This window comes from Crocuta crocuta, unplaced genomic scaffold (assembly GCF_008692635.1).
Source record: "Crocuta crocuta isolate KB4526 unplaced genomic scaffold, BGI_CrCroc_1.0 scaffold431, whole genome shotgun sequence".
In the NCBI taxonomy this organism is placed as follows: domain Eukaryota; kingdom Metazoa; phylum Chordata; class Mammalia; order Carnivora; family Hyaenidae; genus Crocuta; species Crocuta crocuta.
The window spans coordinates 3346211-3369723 of NW_027528859.1; the positions used below are offsets into that span (position 1 = coordinate 3346211).

Genomic DNA, 23513 nt, shown 5'->3' on the forward strand with positions numbered 1-23513 from the left:
TCAGCCAAGAGAGTGAAAGGACATGTGGATATCCAGAATCATTGCATTCTGGAATATCCTGTCTGACCTTCCTTCCTTGATGGGTCATGGAGGTTGTATAAGGACAAACCTTTACACTGCTTGGGCTGCCACAGTGAAATACCACAGACAAAGTGGCTTAAACAAACATTTATTTCTCACAGTTCTGGAAGCTAGGAAGTCCAAAATCAAGGTACCAGCAGATTTGGTTCCTGGTGAGAAGCCTCTCCCTGGGGTGCAGACTTCTCACTGTGTCCTCACATGGCGGAAGGAACTTCAATGAGCTCATCTAAACCTAATCACCTCCTGAAAGCCCCACCTCCAGGTACTGTCACATTGGGGGTTAGGCCTTCAACATACAATTTTGGGAGTGGGGGTGACCCACAGACATTCAGTCCATAGCATGTATAAGCCTAAATGATGAGCCTAATGATTATTTCCTTAAAGTAATTAGTGTTGTTGACTGCTGCTTTGTTGCTTTCGAAGTGCCATGAAGGCAGTGACTTGTTTTAATTGAGAGCAGATCGCAAACCACTTCTATAGTTTCATCGCCAACAGAAATAAAAGTTTTGGGGCACCTGGGTGGCTCAGTTGGTTAAGCATCCGACTTCAGCTCAGGTCATGATCTCAGGTCCGTGGGCTTGAGCTCCACATCGGGCTCTGTGCTGACACCTCGGATTCTGGAGCCTGCTTTGGATTCTGTGTGTCCCTCTCTGCCCCTCCCCCACTCACACTCTGTCTCTCAAAAATAAAAAAAAGGAAGTTTCAGTTCAGGCCCTCTTTGGGGGCACCAGTCATTATTAGTTAGCAGTTCCTTGTGGGTAAGGCGATGACTTGCTCCTAATCTGAAGCACACCAAAAAATGGCGACCACATTTAGATACATGGAGATGCTACCTTTTTGTTTCATACGACACTAGGGGAGAACTTTGTCTTTCAAGGGTCATGATAGCTACAGTAGATAGGTGGCTCCTGGTATGTAGCTTCCTCCTTTCCCTTGGGCTAAAAGCAGCTTTGGAACTTTTACTCTTCTACAATAATTGAACAAGAAATTTCCAGGTTTTCTTGGGCTCCTCACTTCCCACTAAAAAATAGCCATAGAATTTTGAGGACAGATGGTAGGGAAAAGTGTGTATGTATGGGAACCAAGTACTTTTCATTTGTAATGTTGTGCACAAACTATGAAGGTAAAGGGTAAAAAGGAGGCGAGGGCCTGAGTTTCGAGGTGTCCTAGGTTTCTTGGGCCTTGAGAAAGCGGAGGTGAAGTCCAAAACCAGAGGTTTGCTGGTTGTTTTGAGCTCTTCAAAGTTTCTGCTCCCTGTGGTCCGGGAACAGAAAAGCATGTTGTTTTTGTGGTTGAGGGCAGTACTACACGTATTTGATTTTGTGTCAACTCAAGCTAGAGAAGAACAGAAGCCCTAATAATTACAGTTTGTCTATTATAATTTTTCCCTTGTTTATTTTGTGGAGTAAATTTGCCATGCACCCATCTGCTCAGTACTGGAAAGCTACCCTTTTAAGGACAATCATTTTGAGTTAGAAGATTCTAGACTTGTGGAAAATACAGAGCATTTTGGCTGCCTGAGACCAATTCCAAAGTAAAAATGTAAAGCCCGTTGATTCCCTGCTGGCTCCCAAGCTGGATTAGGTCTCCTTCTGTGACCTGTGATGACTGTTTCACCCTGGTGCTCTCTCCATGGTGTGTGTGCTGCTTCAACACAGTGTGAAGACTCACTGAGGGCAGGGACTCTGATCTTTGTATCCGTCCGTGGACTAGAGGTTCTCGTAATAAATACCTATTCAGTGAATGAATCCTCTGATCCCAGGTATTGTCTTTATCACTGTTGTTCTCCCTGTTTCAGAGACACTTTGAATTTCTTAGGAATATCTTTTAAAATCATCAAGGAAGAATGCATATTGTATGATTCCATTTATGTGAATTTCTAGAAGAGGCAAATCTGTGCTGGAAGAAAGAAAATAGTGGTTGCCTCTGGGAGGGAGGGAGGGGAAGTAGACTGGAAGGGGTGATGGTAGTAACCTATATCGTGATAGGGGTTTGGGGTACACAGGTGTGTACATTTGCCTAAACTTCGTGAATGTACCATTATTGTGCACTTCGTCATGTGGAAGATTTAAGAACAAAAGAAAAAGATGCTAAATGTTAATGATAGGTATTGCTGAGGATTTTAGGAGGATGGGTACAGAGAGCTGCAATTTATTCAAAATACCTAAAAAATTAAGATGGATTGATGGAGTATTAGACAAAGCAATAAAACAGGAAAAGATTAATGGTAGAATTGTAGTAAACAGATGTTCACTGTAAAATTCTTTCAACTTTGCTATATATTGAACATTTTCATAATAAAATGCTGAGACCTATCATTAGGGGCTTTATCACAGAATCTGCCATCCCCATTTATGGACTGTTTAGTTGTTTCTGCGTGTGTGTTCTCAGACTTCCACGAGGCCACAGGATTCTACAGCCTTCCTAGCTAGAGGGGAGCGGTGGCCTTTGGCAGTCCCCACTGATCAGAGTATGGTGGCCACCTTGTCCACTGCACACAGGTTGTGCCAGGGGCAATCATCTTACTTTTTTCTTAAGCCTGCCCCAGAGGGAGGGGTCTACTCACCCCTTTAAAGGATAAGCAGAAGGATCATGATATACCTGCCAATGCATTGTAACTTTCCATAAATGCCAGGAAATCCTTTTAAAAACATACACTTATTTTTTTGTATTGTGTTTTCATTTTTTTTTAAATCTTAATTTTTGAGAGAGCACACATGCACATAAGCAGGGGAAAGGCAGAGAGAGGGGGACAGAGGATCTGAGCACGCTCTGTGCTGATGACAGCAGAGACTCTGATGCTGGGCTTGAACTCATGAGCCATGAGATAATGACCTGAGCCAAAGTCAGATGCCTAATCAACTGCGCCACCCAGGCCCCCCGTATATACACTTATTAAGTGTGCACCCAAGATTATGTAATAACTGCTTAAACATAAATGCATTTTCAGAATAGATCTGATACTTTGTATTTAACTTTTAAAAGGTAATCATTTAACAATAAAATTTGTATCTTTGATTTTACCCCAAAATGAATCTTTTGTCTGGTGAAGGACTTTTTGCAAATTAATGTCAGTGCGACAGTCTAGTGTACCTGTAATTTAAATGCCTTTCTTAGAGAAAGACAGCTATCATAGGACTTCACTCATATATGGAATTTAAGATACAAAACAGATACAGAACATAAGGGAAGGAAAGCAAAAATAATATAAAAACAGGGAGGGGGACAAAACATAAAAGACTCAACATACAGAGAACAAACTGAGGGGTGCTGGAGGGACTGTTGGGGGGTGTTGCTAAATGCGTGAGGGGCATTAAGGAGGACACCTGTTGGGATGAGCACTGGGTGTTACACATAGGGGATGAATCACTGGAATCTACTCCTGAAATCATTATTGCACTATATGCTAACTAACTTGGATTTAAATAGTAAGTAAAATTTTAAAAAAGTACGTGGCTTTAATTGGAGACTATTTAAAAAAACTTTAAAGATGTTTTGAGTGGTCTATGCCCTGGTTAGAGTTTCAGTTGTTCCTTTTCTGGATTGATAGCAACAGTTGCAGCCGTCTGTAGCTACACCAGAGAGTGCGTTTCTGTCCCAGAGCTCCTCTTTTTGAGTTAGAAGATAAGCCACACAGCACCGAGTCTGTTTCTGAGACGGTAAGATGATGTTTAACTTACTGCCCAGTAACTTAAATATCGTGTTAAATTAGGGAAGTCGTAGCTCTCACTGGTGGAGCCAACCTGACAGTGTCCTGAGAATGGCATAGCTGATGGGACAAACTGGTGTTCATAATATATACCAGCCTCCAAAGTCACAATGTGCTCTTTAAAAAAAAAAAAAAAAAGGAATGGGGCGCCTGGGTGGCTCAGTCAGTTAAGCATCCAACTTCACCTCAGGTCATGATCTCANATTGGAGACTATTTAAAAAAACTTTAAAGATGTTTTGAGTGGTCTATGCCCTGGTTAGAGTTTCAGTTGTTCCTTTTCTGGATTGATAGCAACAGTTGCAGCCGTCTGTAGCTACACCAGAGAGTGCGTTTCTGTCCCAGAGCTCCTCTTTTTGAGTTAGAAGATAAGCCACAGAGCGCCGAGTCTGTTTCTGAGACGGTAAGATGATGTTTAACTTACTGCCCAGTAACTTAAATATCGTGTTAAATTAGGGAAGTCGTAGCTCTCACTGGTGGAGCCAACCTGACAGTGTCCTGAGAATGGCATAGCTGATGGGACAAACTGGTGTTCATAATATATACCAGCCTCCAAAGTCACAATGTGCTCTTTAAAAAAAAAAAAAAAAAGGAATGGGGCGCCTGGGTGGCTCAGTCAGTTAAGCATCCAACTTCACCTCAGGTCATGATCTCACGGTCCATGGGTTCAAGCCCCACGTCGGCCTCCATGCTGACAGCTCAGAGCCTGGAGCCCGCTTCAGATTCTGTGTCTCCCTCTCTCTCTACCCCTACCCCACTCACACTCTTGTCAAAAATGAATAAATGTTAAAATTTATTTGAAAAAAGTTCTCTAAACTGGCTTCCTTTATCTACATAGAGCTCCCTGGGATCTGTCATCCATGAAAAATTAAACCCTAACTACATTTTCTGTATTTGTAGTTCTCAAATTATGGTGTCCAGATAAACAGCATCAGTTGGGAATTGGTTAGAAATGCAAAATGGCAGCTCCAACCCTAGACCTATGAAATCAGAAACTCTGGGTGTGGACCCAGCAATCTGTGTTTTCACAAGCTGTCCAGGTGACTCCATGCCTGCTAGAGGCAGAGCACCACTTTTCATGTCCTCTGCCAGAAGGGAGGGGTTTGGAGGAAAGATCAGTGGACGCCAGTTTGTGTTTTATTTGATTTTTTAAAGTAAGCTCTATGCCCAACATGGGGCTGGAACTCATGACCCTGGAGATCAAGAGTTGCATGCTCCACCAACTGATGAGCCAGTCAAGTGCCCCAAATTTGTGTTTTAAATTTGTGGTATTTAATTTGTGGTAGGTAATTTGTTACATCAGTAATAGGAAACTAAAAGAAATAATTCATTAACATTAAAACATGCCAAATGTCTCCTTAAAAAAAAAAAAACCCACTTTTAAAATAGCCCAAACCATGACTGTCAGAGGAATAACTGAAAATAGTGGTAATTAATGCTATGTTTAGCTGCAAATCAGTTTATCCAAACAATTTCACAAAATAATCTGAATTGAAAGAGATTCACTGTTTTTCTCTTCAATGACTTATTTAAAAATGAGTGAGTGTCCTAAATATGATGGTCATTTTTCTAGTAAGTTAAAATAGTGTGGTAAAATGACCCATCATACTGTTAAACGATAAAAAAAGGGCATTCAAGGTAACACTGAAAAAAGGCATGTTCTAAGTGTATCTATATGAAAACAAAGCACTGTATACAGTGTGACAAAAATTTATCAAGTAGTCTGCTTATTGGTAACACTATTTTCATGGAGTAAAGAATTTATAAAGCTCTATAAAACTTGACTAGTACAGAATAAACTTGTAAACATCTAGCACATTAGTTAACAGATGTGAATGAATCAGCTCTTAGTAAATGTATTTTCAGTGTAAAATGCGAATTCTATGTTTTAGAATGGTGGCCTTCACGAAATGAAAGGTGCATATACCAGGGGAAGCATAAGGTGATCCCAGGAAGTATAGGAGGTAATGTAGAACTTTGATATTTAAAAGTCCTATCCTTTTAAAATACCCTTTTTCTCTTTGCATGCTTTATAATGTACATAATGGATCAGTACAGTGTTTTATATATATACACACACACACACACACACACACGTATAACATATATAAATATATATACACTTATAATCAAAATTTGAAGTGTATTTAACTTTTTTCAGGTAAGGGTTATATGATTGAAAAAGTGTAGAAAATCCACTACAAGAATCATTAAACCACTGCCCCTGTCACAGCCTTATGCTTCATTCCGGTCTAAAAATAAGCACCTAAGCAATTTAAACAAAATTTTCAATACTGCTGAATGCAAATTTGCCATTAACTTTTTGAGCAGGTTAACTGCACAAAAAGTGTGTCACATGTTTCAAAGCATCATTTATTTTGTAGAAGCACATTATGAGGTAGACTCACACCAGAACACTCAGTGCATATGTTAATAAACGATTTATTGAAACCTTAAAATTGCATGTAGGTATGTATGTATGTATGTATGTATGTAGATAAAATTACCCACAACTCTAGAGTCATCAGTGAAAACCTCAAAACAATTCAACTGAAATGGTAAAAAGCCAATACACTTGTAGAAAGCCTTCCTAATTCTGAAATGAAGATGTGTTCAGATGTTTGTGGGAGGGAGGTAGTTGTAATTTTAGATTTTAGAAATCATTGAACTAAATCATTCACTTTCTGGCTAGCTTTCAATGGATGGGAACATCTTTACTAGACAGTATGTAAAAGATACTATAATTCTTCTTGTTCCCACCATGTCACAATGATAGTATTGAAACTGGACCAGCTGTAGAATTTGGAAGCCCAGTGCAAAATACGGGCCCCTTGTTCAAAAAAATGCCTCCGGCAGCACATTACACCCACATGGGGCTTAGCGCAGGCCTCTGTAGAACCACCTTAGCTGTCTTTGTCCCTTGAGACCCTAGTACTGGACAAGGCATATAGATGGATTCAAATGTTTGTTGAAAAATTGAGTTTCGCAGTTTTCCAAATCAGTGAGAAAGTCTTACTCTGAATGAAAGTCTGTTCATTATAATAATAAATGATAGATTTCTCTGTTTGCACATCACATTCTGGCCTCATGGGAATTTGAGGCCACATATGGCTATGGTTCATTTGATTCATACAACAAATAAATTATTGAACAGCTACTCTGTCAGATCCTGTATGGGGTACTGGGGATAAAAGAAAAGTAAGGCGGTCCCTGCCCTCGAGGAGCTTACAGTCTATTGTAAGTCTATTGTAAGAACTTAACAGAACCCAGTGAGAAACTTTCTGGTGTCTAGGATATTATCTGGAATATTTCCAATTCCCCAAAAATGTGACTCTAAAATGAACAGAAAGCACATTTGAGAAATGAAAGATGAAGTGAAATTTAAAAGAAAATTCAAATATTCAACCATTAATGTAAAAACCATGAAATTAAAATGAGGAAGAAACTTAGGAAAGGTGAACATTCTAAATACTATGAACAAGATTTAAATTTTAAAATTATTTTATTGTCTCTGGGTGACATTTTCATTTATAGTGACATTCATATACACATACATATATGAGGTGTGCATATGTGAGATGTGTTCCTTGGAGCTTTTGATAAAACCCATATTTCCATTATTAATTCATTTACAACTAAAGAAGCAGCATACAGGTAAATCTGAGACATTCCTTTCAATAATTTCTGTTCTTATTTGAGTGGGAGAAATTCTTAGGAATCACCCTAAAGATGTATAAATTCCGGTATGATCTTACTCTGCAATGAGACTAAAACTGTCTTTATAACAATGTGTGATAATTTAAACAGGTATTTTAATGGTTATTGACAAAGCTTAATGGCATCAAAAATACTCAAGTCTATGTGGATTTTATTTTCATTGTTCCCCTACCCCCACCCCGGATTCTTCTTTTTTCTTAAAAGCATGAACGATCCCTGTACAAATACAGAGCCTTTGTTGTTACTTGGCTATACTTTGGTATGTTGCTTAATCTATTATTCCTTAATTTAGCAGCATCCTTAGTTTATAGTATTTTATTTAGTGGCAACAGAGAAAATACCTAGGCTAGGCTTTCACTGGGAACCTCTGTTATTGTTAATCTGTCAGAAAGCTGGTAAGCAACCAAAAGAGCTAGCTGTCTCGAAGCCTGTGCATCCAGGGCTTATGCAGCTCTTCAGACACCAAGCAAGCTTGGTCATCTCGTGTCCCAGCTCGTAACAAATGAACACAGCACGTTAGAGCAAGCCTGTTAGAGGCGGGCATGTGGATACTGTCGTAGGAGACACAACAAACTATTCAGCAGATATAAAAATTTAAAAATGAAAAACTCCCCCAAACACCAACAACCTGAGGCAAATGATTATATATACCTCAGGGCTGAGGGAATCACCTTATAATAATTGATATTAACTCATATTTGTTATAGCCCTTTACATTTTATGAAGTATTTTACATACATCAGAGCTAATTGGATATTTGTGATAACACATGAATATAACTTTTACTTCATCATGAAAATGTGAATTATGCTGAGCATGCTGTTTAAGAAGGCAGGAAGGTATACTAACATCATCTGAAAGGCTTACATCAAAAATAATTATAAGTTTAAAATTTTGGCACTTAAGAGATATGCATTAGTTATCCAAAAATTCATATACTGTATATGCTTTCTTTTATGACCAACATAGGCTATTACTGAGTGAATTTTCGTAACTCTTCATGGCTGCTGGTCATTACATGGGGATGATTGTCATTAATGTTATCAGACTACGTCCCCTGCTAGACACAAGTTTTAACAGATACTTATGGATGCCAATACCATATATTCTAATAGCGGAAACACTAGGTTTCTAAAAGGTTCTCAGAGTGTTTTTCCTATATTGCACTTTCTAGAAAACAAAACTTTAACCATGATATAATGTGATCTTGGTTCTAGACACAGTCGTGGGGAACCTTTTCCTTGCTTGTTTTCCTAAAATTTTTGGTATAGCCTCATCTCAGATGTTAACAAGGAGAAATAACAAAATACACATGTTCTTTGGGCTTCTGAGAAAAAAGGTCACACCTGTTCTCAAAAGATTAAGATAGAGGTCTCATTTGCTTTAGCCACTTCATTTTCCTAATTAAAGATAAGAAACTACTAAATATTTGAAGTTCCTAATTCAACAGCACTGCCATTAATATACTGTTGTGTAGGAAACGTTTTCAAGACATTTTTAAAGTACAATCAACCCCCTCCCCCAAGGTGGGGCTCAAACTCTTGACCCTAAGATCACGAGTTGCATGCTCCACCCCTGAGCCAGTCAGGCACCCCTGTAGAAAGCTTTTTAAAACAAGTAATTTATACCATGTTTACCAACAATTATACCACATTACCAATTATAATACACTCACCAATTATCATGAATAAAAACGACTAGAATTTAAAGTAAAAAACACCAGATTGGATTTTATACTCTGAAGTGAAATGAGATCTTGAAATTGTACGCTGCAGTTTCCTCCAAGAGTCTAGCGTTCCTGATGCCCTGTAATTCCTGGATTAATATCCCCCTCATGACTTTTTGATCACGACTATAGCTCAAAGAGGATAAGGATTGTTTTGTTGAGTTTGCTGGCTAATTTTTAGTTCTCATCTTGTGGCTCTCTTTTTATACAAGGCTATATACATTTTCCTTTACTTCACAGATACTTATCATGTTTGCAGTTTTCCAGTTAGGAATGGACTGTATGTACGCCCTGCATTTTATGGTATTAATTCTAATGGAAATTTCCAGTCTTGTAGATGTTCTCGTACATGGTGCAGAAGGTAAGCCAGCTCTGTAATAAAGAATTTACAGAGGATGCTAAACATATTAACAGGCTAGTTTCCCATCCTTTACAAACAAAAGGGCAAAACGGTAGAGTAGTAGGCACAGGCTTTGGACTAAAACAAACCTAGGTTTGAATCCCAGCATTCCCACCCGCTGCCAGCTCTGTGACTTAAGGGAAATCACTTAACCTGACCCTCCATTTCCTCCAAAGTCAGTTGGTGATCATGTCACCTACCTTGCAAGGTAGTTTGTGGGGGTTAGTAGTAGAGTGTGGACATTATTTGACACCACAGAAACTCTACAGTGGTTAATGAATCCTGGACTGAAATTCAGAGCTCGGTGACCAGCATGAAATTCAGTTGCACGGTGACGTGCAACTCCCTCCAAAAGGGATGCAATTTATGGAACCTTTTTAAATATATTAATTATTGTACTTAGTAGCTGATTTTTAATGTTAACATTGGGTGCTTTTATCTCTAAAACTTTAAATATGTGGATTCTTTAGAAAAAGTATATGGCAAACCTGTTTTCATTACTTTGTGGTACTTTTCTTGCTGGCTAAAAAATTCCAATTTGTTTACCATCCATGGTGAAATGATCTAATTTTACAAATCTGTCCTAGAGTCGACCTTGTTCCAAGTGAGATGCAAGCTCTGTCCACGTGTGTACATGGCTGTCTGGTGGGTCCTACAAAGAAATGTCAGTTTTATTCATGTATTTGGGTTCATTTAGCATTTCTGTAAGATTTAAGATACTTTTCTTACGGCTGTAATTCTCAGCATCTACTTCCACACTTTTTTCAAACTATTGGCCAGTTTAAGGGTAGTCAAAATAATACAACTTAAAGACAAAATAAAAGTGTTCATAAATCATTGATTTGACAGCCAGCAGAATACAGTAGAAATTGCCCTGAGCAAGGAATTAGGAGACTTGAATTCAAGTTCTGGCTCTGCCACTAATTTTTTAAGATGACTTTAGGCAAGTCACTTAACTTTTCTCATTCATCAAATGAGATCAAATAATGAGACTGATTGCATTTTCTACCTCTAAAATTGGTTTCATTTATTTATTTTTTTTTTTTAAATCAAAACACCTTCGGGAGTCAAGCACCTGAGAGGCACAGAAGTACTTACTAATGTTTCAGGTAGTGCTTTTCAAACTGTGACCCCGGGGACCATCTGACTAAAGATTACTTGAGGTTCCTGTTAAAAATACAGACTCCTATCCTCTCCCTGGCTGAATCAGAACCTCCTAAGGTAAGGGCCAGGTTTCTATGTTCTTCAGAAGCTCCTCAGTGACTGTAATGCACCCTGATGTTTGAGAACCACTGGCCTAAGAGAATGTGATCTGAGACGGAAAGGGCTAGTGTGTGGCTTCAATTACTCCACTTCTGGCAGATTTCTTCTAAAGAGAATACTATCCAAAGTGGAGACCACAAGAAAGCTGCTTACTTCATCAGAGCAACCGGCCCGGTGACTGTCCCCTGCTTGATGCCTTTTACTTGCTGTGTTCCATAACAAAACACAAGAGGTCTTTGTGTGGGCTCTTTGCTTTGGCATCCAAGTTACTGACTACTGTAGTTAGGACACGGCTTGAGAGGACTGCAGCTCTCTGCTCCCTGACGCTGGGGGGCTGCGCTCCTGCTACCTGCTTCAAGGAATAAAGAGTAAAACACAACCTCTTTAAGTCCCCCCACACCGATACTATCACGTGTCACCCTGTGTGAGTCCAACAGCCTGGCAGAGAACACAGAAACTCCGAGCCACGCTGTTCTCATCACTCTGACCAGATGATGGTGTACTAACCTAATGAATCCTCTTCGATGTAACCAAAATGACCAAAGCCCATTCCTTCTCTTTTCCTTTCTAAATCCTATTGACAGTAACAAAATACCACGTAAGGGCACATGCTAGCAATTTTTAAATTAATACAAGTAAATTACAAAGAGAGGTGGTAGTTATTTTTTCCAGCATTTCACAACAAAGTTCTCCTCACGGTGAAAAAATATGTATCATTTTAACAGGAAACTTAAAACACATTTTGTTGTAAGACTATCTAACAGTTAAGAGAATAATGCCATTATCTGTGCTCATTATAGAGAAACATAACAGCAACTTTAAAAGGCCAAAGTATACTAAGTGAAGATGGAATTCCTTTTTCAATGACCAGTATGCTGACATCAGACATCAGGGTTTTATTCAATACTAGTGCCACGGGTTTCTCCTAACCCAGCCAAAACTCCTGCCAGATGTCCACGAAATTCACCCCAAAATCAAAAAACAAAGAAAGAAACTTGACCAGAACTACCATGCAAAAGCAGAACGGAAGTTCGGGCGGCACAGATGAGCAGGACAGAGGAATGCGGCAAAAGATGCTGGGGCAGAGAGTGTACCTTGGTGAGGCCCCTGCGATGCTGGATGACCAAGTACTCAGGTCACAGGTGTGTTCATGGACCCATAAGAACTGGGATCTTGACCCAAACTTTTAAGATCTTCTAAAAAGAAAATACTTCACCTAAATTGAAGTAATTTATAAGTCAAACACCAGAAGAGTTCCTTATTTGATGTAGGTTGTGCCTAAAACTTTGGCTGATACAAGGAAACCCGTCCACTAAGGCACCCTGAGGCAATCTGACAATGTGTTGGAGAGAACTTTGTCGTCAGTACCACATCGTTATGAGAGTACAGAGAACGGATCACCCGCAGGGGACTGGCTTCTTTGGGCAAACAGTCAATAAGTTCACTGCACTGTTTGTCAAATCCCAACAAGCGGATCCCGTAGCCATGTGGGGAAGAAATCATTCGCCCGTCAGGGCTGAAGCAAAGTTCTTTGATATACCCCCTGCCTACATTGGCTTCTTCAATGTAATGAGTCAGTCGTAGAGAACAGCGAGGGGAGACTGGTCGCACGGGAGCTCCTTCTTGGAATTCATAGACACAAGTCCACTGGGGGAGAGAAGAGAGACAAACCAAAATTACAGAGGCCCAAACGATGCTAGATATTTCTTTTAGTAAAAAGCTCAAAAGACTGCCCAATTCACAAAATTGTTGCTACCGTTCTCCCAACTAATAAAATGTGCAGGCAGGCCCCATTCCTTCTTATCGTCATAAGCTAAAGTCATGTGACACGTTAAAGCCTGTTATCCTCTCAGGCTCCTTTTGTAAAAGTAACAACAATCTTGACATTTAAAAAATTACAGAATTTAGACCCCTGAGCCCTAAAATACGTCTTGTCCTACACACTTCAAAGGCTCTTCTCTCCTTTCCTTCAGTTGTGACTCCCACAGCTATTGAGACTCTCAAAAGGCTCCTGCTTTCCAGAGAGTCATAGGTCCTAAAAGGCCTTTTCCCTTAGTCATCAGTTTAGTCCTTTCCCAGTTTCCGCTGGTTTTTAAAAGAGCAAATTATAGGGGCGCCTTGGTGGCTTAGTCGGTTAAGCGTCCGACTTTCGCTTAGGTCATGATCTCGCGGTTCGTGGGTTCGAGCCCCGCGTCGGGCTCTGTGCTGACTGCCAGCTCGGAGCCTGGAGCCTATTTCGGAGTCTGTGTCTCCCTCTCTCTCTGACTCTCCCCTGCTCACGCTGTCTCTCTCTCTCTCTCTCCTAGAAACAAATAAAAAATAAAAGAGCAAATTATAATAATTGACTTAGCAAAATCTTACATTTAGCTAGCTTGGCTGACGCATATCCATCTAATGTTTCCTATGTAAGGGGGTCTGTGACGAGATAAAGGCAAGAATTCACAAGCTGGCACAAGCTGAGCTGATACTGCTTTAAAGCATTTCCCAGTCTGCCACACATACTGGAGAGAAGGGAGGGGTTCAAAGGACAAAGACACCACAGACACACATGGCCATGGCTGTTTGCTCAGGCAGCCCCGCTGAAGGCGACGTGCTGCTGCTCCTACCTCCTGATCATCAGTGTTGCTTGAGCACCGAAGGAGTGTGGCCCAGCCTTTTGGGTGCAGCTGTAAGGATGTGATGCAGTTTCCACGATCTCTCTCACCGGGAACTTCTGGGGTTAAGACTTCAAGACTATTTCGTGGTGAAACTCCTGGTAAGAAAATTAGGGTGTGGGATGTGTATTATCAAAGGACTGAGGCAGCTCATCAAAGCTTTGATTTCTGGCAGCCACCCCTGCCCCCGGTCTTCATTCCTTCATCAGTTCTGTGCACTACTACATGTAAAAACAAAAAACAAACCTGTGGTGTCCCTCCGTGTATGGGGTGGAGGTATGACTAGAACTAAAGAATCTAAGTTACCGCAGCAAGAATCAGTGACCTAAGACTAAGGCCTTAAAGCTGACTAGAGGTCCTTTTCATTAGGATCTATATCTCAGAAAACTTTAAGAATCAAAGTTATGTTACCTGAAAGGAATCTGGAAAAGTAAAAGATAATTCTCTTCCTTAGAGGAACTGGTGCTCTCTAATCCAACGAAGGATCCAGAGAAGGAAATAATAAGCTATGAAGACTGCCTTTAATATAAATAAAAGGCTATTATGTTTGCAAGGAGCAGGACTTCTGTCCCCAAGGACAGTACTCTAAATGACAAACAGACCTATAATTTTGGAGGTGAGGGAGGATATTTCACATAGAAGGGGCAGGGACACCCCGCCAGTCATACATATGCCCGGTACTCTGTTACGGCCCCTCATGTCCTTCTGCCCAACGCCTGATCAAAGGGACTGCTGTAGTCACTAACAGTTCTATCCTCTCCCTCAGGTATGTGGACAACCACTTTCATACACATTATAAAGCAGCAGTTTAGAAATTTAATATCAAGAGAACTATTTCAACACTTTTCTACCTGTGGAAGGAGTTGCTTTGAAGATTATGAGCTCCCTGTCAGACCCTTTGTGAACTGTTTCTCAAACAGATGGGTTATCTTCCTTAAGAGATTCTCTTTAGATTGTTTCAGCATTGATGGAAACTGCGAAGCTCTAAATTACATTGTTACAACCAAACTATTCCTAAAATAATGATTTCACCTGTGACTGAACTTTAATAACAATTTTAGAGAAAAACCGCTATTCAAGAATCCATTTTGAAAATCTAACAAATGCAGAAAAGAAACCCATCTAAATAGGTAAGTAGTGGTTTTTGAGCTGTGCTCTTTGGAGGTTCCTCCGGAGCTGGCAAAAGGAGGGACCACGTGGGGAAGGGGTAGGGAAGACTGCTCAAGAACCTCCTTAATTTCACCAGAGTGTCTGCACTTTATCGGTGCTACACTCTACAGACTTCATGTCAAAAATAGAGTTCTTGGGGTGCCTGGCTGGCTCAGTTGATTGGCATCTGACTCTTGATCTCGGGGTCCTGAGTTCAAGCCCCACATTGGGTATAGAGATCACTTTAAAAAAAGAAAAAAGTTCTAATCCTGAATTGAGCCTGAGAGCCTCCGCTCCGTAAAGCTACTGTGTCAGCCAAAGTGTGGTGCTAACATATCCTGACACCCTGAAGACACAGGATTGCCAACATTCAGAGCACCCTTATGTATGAGCCCCACCTTCTTCTCGATACTGTGTCTAGGCTCTCTATACACTCGCTCTTCTCCAGACGCCAACTTTATATCATGAAACTGTTGTGTAGTTTGGTTTTGGAGTTTACCACTGCAATAAACAAGCATGTTAACTATTCTTAAGTTTCTTTTTCTCATGGATGGTTTAATCAATAAAGATTTTTCTCAATGATTATTAAGAGCCTTTGCTCGTTTCCCATAGGCAAAGTAGAACAGGTAGAATTGATACAGTAAGTTTCAAATCAAAGGAAAAATATTTCACATCTGGGCATAAATCTCTAAATTTAACAGGAAGAATTTTTAACCTTAAACATCACAGTCTTGACTATCTGGAGAAAAGCAGATAGGCTACAGGTTAGTTTAGAAAGGGCTCTCAAACCATTCTACAAACAGAAGAAGTCGTGCAAAATAATCAAGTATGCAATTATCAAGCATTACCTGGTGAGGCTGCCCAGGGAAAACACAAAGTCTAATGAACAGTCCCTCCCCTAAAGATCTAGATAGAAGCCATGCTCTTCTCCAAAAGGTGACCCAAATTACAAAAAACAACAACAACAAACCACCCTCACATTTGGCCATCAGTCCACAAGGAGTAAGACAAACAAAAAGTGCTGTAAGAGCTTAGATGTGAACTGGTATGGAGAGGCAGGTGAAGTCTGCACAGGTAGTAGAAAGCATTTCCGTTAGTGGGTGGAAAGAATATGTTATACAGCTAGTTCTGCCAGAGTGGTGGGGGGAAAACTGGCAAAAGCAGAGTGGGGATAGATTGTAGCTCACTTTATCCCGTACCCCGTCTCAGGCTATCAGGCACTGCTCAGATGAAGAAATGGCAGAGCAAAAAGCCTAGTGAGCTGGAACCAAGCAATTTTCACAAGCACCTGACAAACTCACTACTTCATATTTATACAGGACCATCACATACATAATCTCATTTAATTTCCATAACAACCTTGATTGGAATCTACATGTCCTATTTTTTCTCCACTTTAGACCAAACTAAGTCCAGTAAATAAAACCAAAGCTCAAATTCTAACAAAGATTTAAGCCCAAGATATTCAACCCTAGAGACTCTGGTTAGACTTTTGAAAATTACTGAGGGGCAAAGAATAGCCTCCTCTTTATTGACTTTTATTTGTATGGATTAAAACTAAACCAAAGAAAGCTATTTGATAGAATCTGTTGTAAGATTATAAAATCCAACTGTTAACCTACCTTCTCTTTGTGAGGTTCGTGACATGTGTTTCTCAGAAGATGAATTAGAATCACTATGATGACAAGGTGAACCAGAAACTCTAGGACCAGATGAACTTGAAGTGGTCAGATCTTGAAAATACAAAAAGTTCTTATAATAAACTTAGCAAAACTTGAGTAGTGTCTCTTAACTTTTTAATCATTTAGTTGAAGCATACTGTTAAAGTCCATCTGAAACAGATCAAGTACATGCCCACTTAACAGCTGGCCTATAACTAAGACTGAGGTAGGGAGGGCAGCTCTGAAGTGTTCTAAGGCCTCGCCCCTTTCTAAAATCTCTTCTGCCAGGGTGGCTGGAGGGCTCAAGTCAATTAAGCATCCAACTCTTGATTTCAGCTCAGGTCATGATTTCACAAACCATGAGCATGGAACCTGCTTGGGATTCTCCCCCTCACTCTCTGTCCCTCCCCTGCTTATGCATTTCCTCTTCCTCTCTCTCTCAAAATAAATAAATAAACATTAAAAAAATAAAATCTCGGGGCACCTGGGTGGCTCGGTCGGTTAAGCGTCTGACTTCGGCTCAGGTCATGATCTCATGGTTTGAGTTCGAGCCTCACATCGGGTTCTGTGCTGACAGCCTGGAGCTTGTAGCCTGCTTCCGATCCTCTGTCCCCCTCTCTCTGCCCTTACCCTGCTCACTTGCTCTCTTTCAAAAATAAAAACATTAAAAATTAATAAAAAAACAAAATCACTTCTACCAATGACTTAAGTGGAATAAAAATGACAGACCAAATAAACATAGGAGCATATCTGGGTTCCCCATCACTTCTGTAGTAAAATGGAACAAGAAAATTCAATAAACATGGGAACAGAGCAAGAGCAGTTCAACCTGGTTATTTAATCTTAGAATAGAGTCCAAACACCAGGTCCACTACTGAGAACATTAAATGATCCTTCTTAAGCATGTCAAAAAATTCGATTATCATTCAGGAAATCATGTGATACCATCTATGAAATGCAATACAAACTTTATACTGAAATCTGTAGAAGAATCATCAGACAGTTGGGTTTGATGTATTACTCCAAATAGCAAGGTCTACTTCATCACACTCTTTTACTGGCTCCCCGCTTTTATGAGGACTTCTTAATCTAATTCCCTTTGATGTTATTATCAGAATTAAACTGAGAAGACAAAACATTCTTGGCTTTTTAATGTAAAAAATAACCAACTAGACCTTCTAAATCACTACTTCTCACTAAGCTGAAGTTGATTACTAATGTTTAACCTAAAAATAAATTTCTGAATGTAAGAGGACTCTACTCACATACTTAGGAAATGCCTTGCTTTGCAAATAAGTGGGTAAAAAAATTTCTACTTTTAGCAATAAATTGGGCAAATGAAGTATAAAGAGGCCCCATTTTCCCAAAGGAGTCTTCAAAAGTGTCTCTGTATATATAGACAGGAGAAAGAGTCCAACCATCTGAAGCTGATTTTAAAAAGCAATTTATAAACATGTGTTCCAAATGCTTAAGGCTCGGTAAACACAAAATTATAAATAGGTATGTTCCTGGAACAGCCCCTTTTTTCCCCAAAGGTAGTAAAATATAGTCTCTATCATATAATGTAAATGAATTATGGTGCATAAGTTTTTCTGAGCCCCAATTTCACTGAAGTCTAAAGGAATCAGCAACAGGAAAAAGAACAGGCTTTAGCAAGAAGATTTTTAGGGGCTCTGATCTAGGATGGCACCAGCTACCTGGGTATGAACATCTGGAAGCCTACGATATAATAGAGACTTAAAGCTCTCTCTATATTTTTTTAACGTTTATTTATTTTGGAGAGACAGAGTGCAAGCAGGGGAGTGGCAGAGAGGGAGACACAGAATCTGGAGCAGGCTCTAGGCTCTGAGCTGTCAGCACAGAGCCCAACGCGGGGATTGAACCCATGAACCGTGAGATCTGACCTGCGCTGACGTCGGATGCTCAACCGACTGAGCAACCCAGGCACCCCTTAAAGCTCTATATTGAATGCATCTTTTTCTTAATGTTTATTTATTAAATATCTTGAGAGAGAAAAACAGAGTGTAAGCAGGGGAGGAACAAAGAGAGAGGGAGACACAGGATCTGAAACAGGCTCCAAGCTCTGAGCTGTCAGCACAGAGCCTGATGTGGGGCTCAAACCCATGAACCATAAAATCATGACCTGAGCCAAAGTCAGATGCTTAATTGACTGAGCCACCCAGGCGCCCCATATATTGAATATAACTTAAAAGCTCTGCTGGGTTCCAGAAGAACTTAAAAAGATTGATACTACCTTGGGCTACCACTAATTTTTGAGATAGTGATGATTTAGAAATACTGATGAGAGATTTCTGGATAGCATAAAGAGCTAAAGAAATTATTTTTAGAGTTAGCAGTTCTTTGCCCTAGATCATTTGTGATACAGAAGCATTAATTTATGCTATGTCAGAGATTTATATAGGTCATACTTCCTTGGGAAAAAAGCTCTCACTGTGCTTTCCAAAGAATGTCTTCTAATTTTCTTCCCTTTCTGCTATCATTCTCAGAATGGAAACATATGCCATCCCTTTGTGTGAGATTCTTTGGAAAATTTTCTTTGATCAAAAAAAGGAAAAGCTTACCTGAACTTGATGTAGTTCTTCTTGCTCTCAAAATAGGATAGCTGCCTACTTCTAAAGACTTGGTTAAGTCAAGATCATGCAAAATCAAGAGATATCCAGAGGACGTGGAGATCAACATTTTGGAACAATCTGGTGTTAATCTCATTCTCATGAGAAAACGTGTGTGAAAGAATTTCTTATGTGGACACCCATCTTCTGTACACCTACAAAAGAAATCAAACCAACAAAACCTAGAATTATCATACATATAAGGATTTGGTTAATAGCTATAATTTTGACCGTCAAACTAGAATTTACAATTTGTACTTAGCTTTATAGACATTAACAATTAAAATTTTGGTTGTTTTGCTCACCATTCCTTATCTCCAACTTTCCATTTTATTCTTTCTTTCTGAAGTGTGTGTGTGTGTGTGTGTGTGTGTGTATATATATATATATATATATATATTTAATTTTTTTGAGAGTGAGTGAGCAAGCCGAGAAGGGGAGGTGGGAGGGGGAGAGAGAATCTTAAGCAGGTTCCACATCCAGCATGGAGCCTGATGTGGGGGTTGAGCTCATGACTATGAGAGTATGACCTGAGCTGAAACCAAGAGTTGGACACTTAACCAAATGAACCAACCAGGCTCCCCCTCAAATTCATGAACTATGAGACCATGACCTGAGCTGAAATCAAGAGTTGGATACTTAACTGAGCCACCTAAGGCAACCCCTGCAGTATGTATTTTTAAGTAGGACTTTGGTGAGGTAAACTCTCACTTTATGTTGTTCTGAAAATCTTTATTTTCCTCTTTTGGGGGAAGGGAGTGGAAGAGAGAGGAAGAGGGAGAGAGCATCTCAAGCAGGTTCCTCACTCAGTACAGTCTGACACAGAGCTTGATCCCACAACCCTGGGATCATGACTTGAGCCAAAATCAGGAGTTGGCCACTCAATCAAACTGAACCACCCATGCTCCCCTACTCTTCTTTTATGATTAAAGATTTAGCTGAGTACATAACTTCAGGCTAATAGTTCTGACTATTGGGGATAATATTCCACTGAATTCTGGCTTCCTAACCCTAACCCCATTGTTAAGTCTGCTACTAGTCCAATTGTTTATTTGGATAATTCCCCCCCACCCCATCCCCCTTTGGGCTAACCTTCTCTTTGTCTTTGGAGTACTGGAGCTTCACTCTATTTAAATTTGGATTTCTTTCTACTTTATTAGGATTCATTTGATTTTCTAAATTGTAAGATTAATATTCATATATTCTGGGAAATTATCCATTATTATTCCGGTATTACCTCTCTCACCTATTTTCTCTATTCTTTTGGAGCTCCAAATAGATGTTCGAAACATTCACATTTGATTCTGTTTCATAACTGCTCTTTCATGTATTTTATCTCGTTTCTGTTGCATTCTGTATAGTTTTTTAGTATCTATCTTCCAATCTGTTTCTAAAGTTGTGTCTAATCTGCAACTTGACCATCCTGGTTTTTCAAATTCTTTTTAATTACTGGAGCACCTGGGTGGCTCAGTCAATTAGGTGTCTGACTTCAACTCAAGTCATGATCTCACAGTTCACGAGTTCGAGCCCACCTTGGGCTCTCTGCTGTCAAAGCAGGGCCCGCTTTGGATCCTGTCTCCCTGTCTCTCTGCCCCTCCCCTTTTTGAGTATTTGGCTCTTTCTCTCAAAAATAAATATTTAAAAATTTTTTCTTAATTACTAAAAACTATATACTTAAATTTTTTAAAATATTTGTTGTGATGATTAGGAACACTACTGATTTTTACATTTTGAGCTTATGTCTTGCAATCTTGTTTAACTCTTATTAATTCTGATAATTTGTCAGAATTTTTAAGGTTTTCTATATAGACCAGGGGTCAGAAAACTGGTCTATGGGCCAAGTCTGAACTCTTGCTTGTTTTTATACAGAAAGTTTGATGGAACACAGCAATATCCATTTATGTAGTCTATGGCTGCTCAGAAATCATATAGCACACAAAACCTAAAATATTTATTTCACAATCCTTTACAGAAAGCTTACCAACCCTTCATATGGACAAATATCATCTGTGAATGCTATTTTTTCAGTTGTTCCTTTCCAAACCTTATATATTATACTGCACCAAGTAGGATCCTGCCTTCTCCCCACCCCAAAACAATGGTAAACAATAGTAGTAACAGCAGACATGTTCCCCCTTCCTGATTTTATAAATTGTTTTTTTTTTTTTAAAGTAAGCTCTACATTCACATGAGGCTTGAACTCTCGACCCTGAGATCAAGAGTCGCATGCTCTACCGACTGAGCCAGCCTAATCCCCCTATAGAGAAAACTTCTACAAGTTCTACCACTTAAAAATGTCATGTAGGTTTAGTGTATACTTTTGAAGAGTTTCCTACTATTTCTAGTTAAGTTTTTTAACAGCTTTATTAAGATGTAATTTACATATCATAAAATTCACTCATTTTAAATTTACAATTCATGATATTTAGTGCAGTTGTGCAATCATCAAAACAATCCAATTTTAGAACATTTTCTTCATTCTAAAAACCCCACCCTGTCCATTAGCAATCATTTCCAGTTCCTACTCCCAGTTGCAGGCAACCACTAGCCTACTTCTGCCTCCGCAGATCTGCTTCTTGTGGACATTTAATAGTTACAGAAGCATGCAATAAGTTGTCTTATTGTTTAGCTTTTTTTACTTTTTTTTGAGGTCCATCCATGTAGCACATTAGCACTCTGTTCCTTTCCATTACCAAATTGTTTTCTACTGTATAGATATACTACATTTTGTTTATTTACTTACCAGCTGATAGCTATTTGTATTTGTTCCATTTGGGGGATATTATGAATAATACTGTTATAAGCATTCATGTATAAATCTTTGTATGGTGATATGTGTTTGTTTGCCTTGGGTACATACCCAGGAATGGAATGGCTGGTCAGATGATAACTCTATGCTTAACATTTTAAGAAACTACCAAACTGTTTTCTGAAGTGGTTGAACCATTTTACATCCCTACTACCAATCTAGGAGGATCCAGTTTCTCCACATTCTTGCCAATACTTGTTATGGTCTTTTTCCATTAAAGCCATCTTAGTGGATGTGAAATGATTCCTCATTTTGGTTTTGACTGGCATTTTCCTTATGACTAATGATGTTGAACATCTTTTCACATACCTATTACTCATTTGTATATCTTCCTTGGTGAAAGGTCTATGTAGCTATTTTGCCCATTTTTAAATTGGGTTACTGTGTACATAGAAGTTGCAAGAGTTCTTTATATATTCTGGGCACACATCCTTTATCAGATATATATATTCTCTCCCATCCAGTAGTCTTTCTTTTCACTTTCTTAATGGTGTCATTTGATACATGAAAGTTTTTAATTTTAATGAAGTCCATGTTACCAATTTTTAAAATCACTTGTACTCTGGTTTGCAAGAGACTTGCTCCCATGTTTTCTGAGTTACATGATTGTAGCTCTTACATTCAGACTGAAATCCATTTTAAATTTTTTTTTTTTTTAAATATAAGGGTCTAAATTCATCTTTCTGCATATGGATATCCAGTTGTGCAGACATCATTTTTTGAAAAATTTATCTTTTCCTGAACCATTGAATTACCTTGATAACTTTGTTGAATATAAGCTCATCATAAATGCAAGGGTTTATTTATGGACTCTCAATTCTGTCCTTTGATTTTATGCCTGTCCCATGCCAGTTAAACACAGTCTTGATTACTATGGCTTTGTAGTAAGTTCTGAAATTGAGAAATGTATGAGTCTTCCAATTTTATTCTTCTTTTCAAGGTTGTTTTGGCTATTCTGGGTCATTTGTATTTCCATATAAATTTTAGGATCAGTTTGACTATCTGTCCAAAAAAGGCAGCTGGAATCTTGATACGGGTTGCACTGAATCTATAAATTAATCTGGAGAATTTCCATCTTTTAAAAAATTTGTATTTCNTGAGCCACCCAGGGGCCCCTATTTTATTTATTCTTTAGGTAAGCTCTGCACCCAAAATGGGGCTTGAACCCTTGACCTCAAGATTAAGAATTCATGTCCTACTGACTGAGCCAGCCAGGTGCGCCGGGAATTGCCATCTTAATGATGCCAAGTCTTCCAATCCATGAAGATGGAATATCTTTCCATTCATTTACATCTTCTTACATTTCTTTCAGCAAAGTTTTTTACAGTTACAATGTACAAATCTTATACATCTTTTGTTAAATCTACTTCTAAGTATTTTGTTTCTTTAGATACTATTAATGAATGGAATTTTCTTCATTCATTTTTGGATTTTTTATTGCTTATATGTAAAAATACACTTGATTTGTTACATTAGTCTTGTAAATCTTGTTACCTACAAGAAACAAAAAACAAAAAACAAAAACACAAAGAAAGATTTTCTATATACAAGATCACATTTACATATGAAGAGTTTTACTTCTTCCTTTCCAATCTGGATGCCTGTTATTTCTTTTTCTTGCCTGACTGCATTTCCAGTGCATTTTACCTCTAGTACAATGTTAAACAAAAGTGGTGGGAGCAGACATACTTGCCTTGTTCCCAAACTTTGGGGGAA

At 39.0% G+C, this 23513-nt stretch overlaps 1 protein-coding gene across 1 annotated transcript in view; it reads right to left on the bottom strand.

Annotated features, from left to right (window-relative positions):
• Nucleotides 1–7271: 7271 nt before the first annotated feature.
• Nucleotides 7272–23513, bottom strand: part of DCAF10 (DDB1 and CUL4 associated factor 10) — a 43938-nt gene continuing 27696 nt past the window's right edge. Inside the window, 4 exon segments of the mRNA XM_077756063.1 lie at nt 7272–12541; nt 13501–13646; nt 16320–16430; nt 18941–19143. Of these exon segments, the coding sequence (XP_077612189.1) occupies nt 12173–12541; nt 13501–13646; nt 16320–16430; nt 18941–19143 (829 nt within the window). The 3' untranslated portion in view covers nt 7272–12172.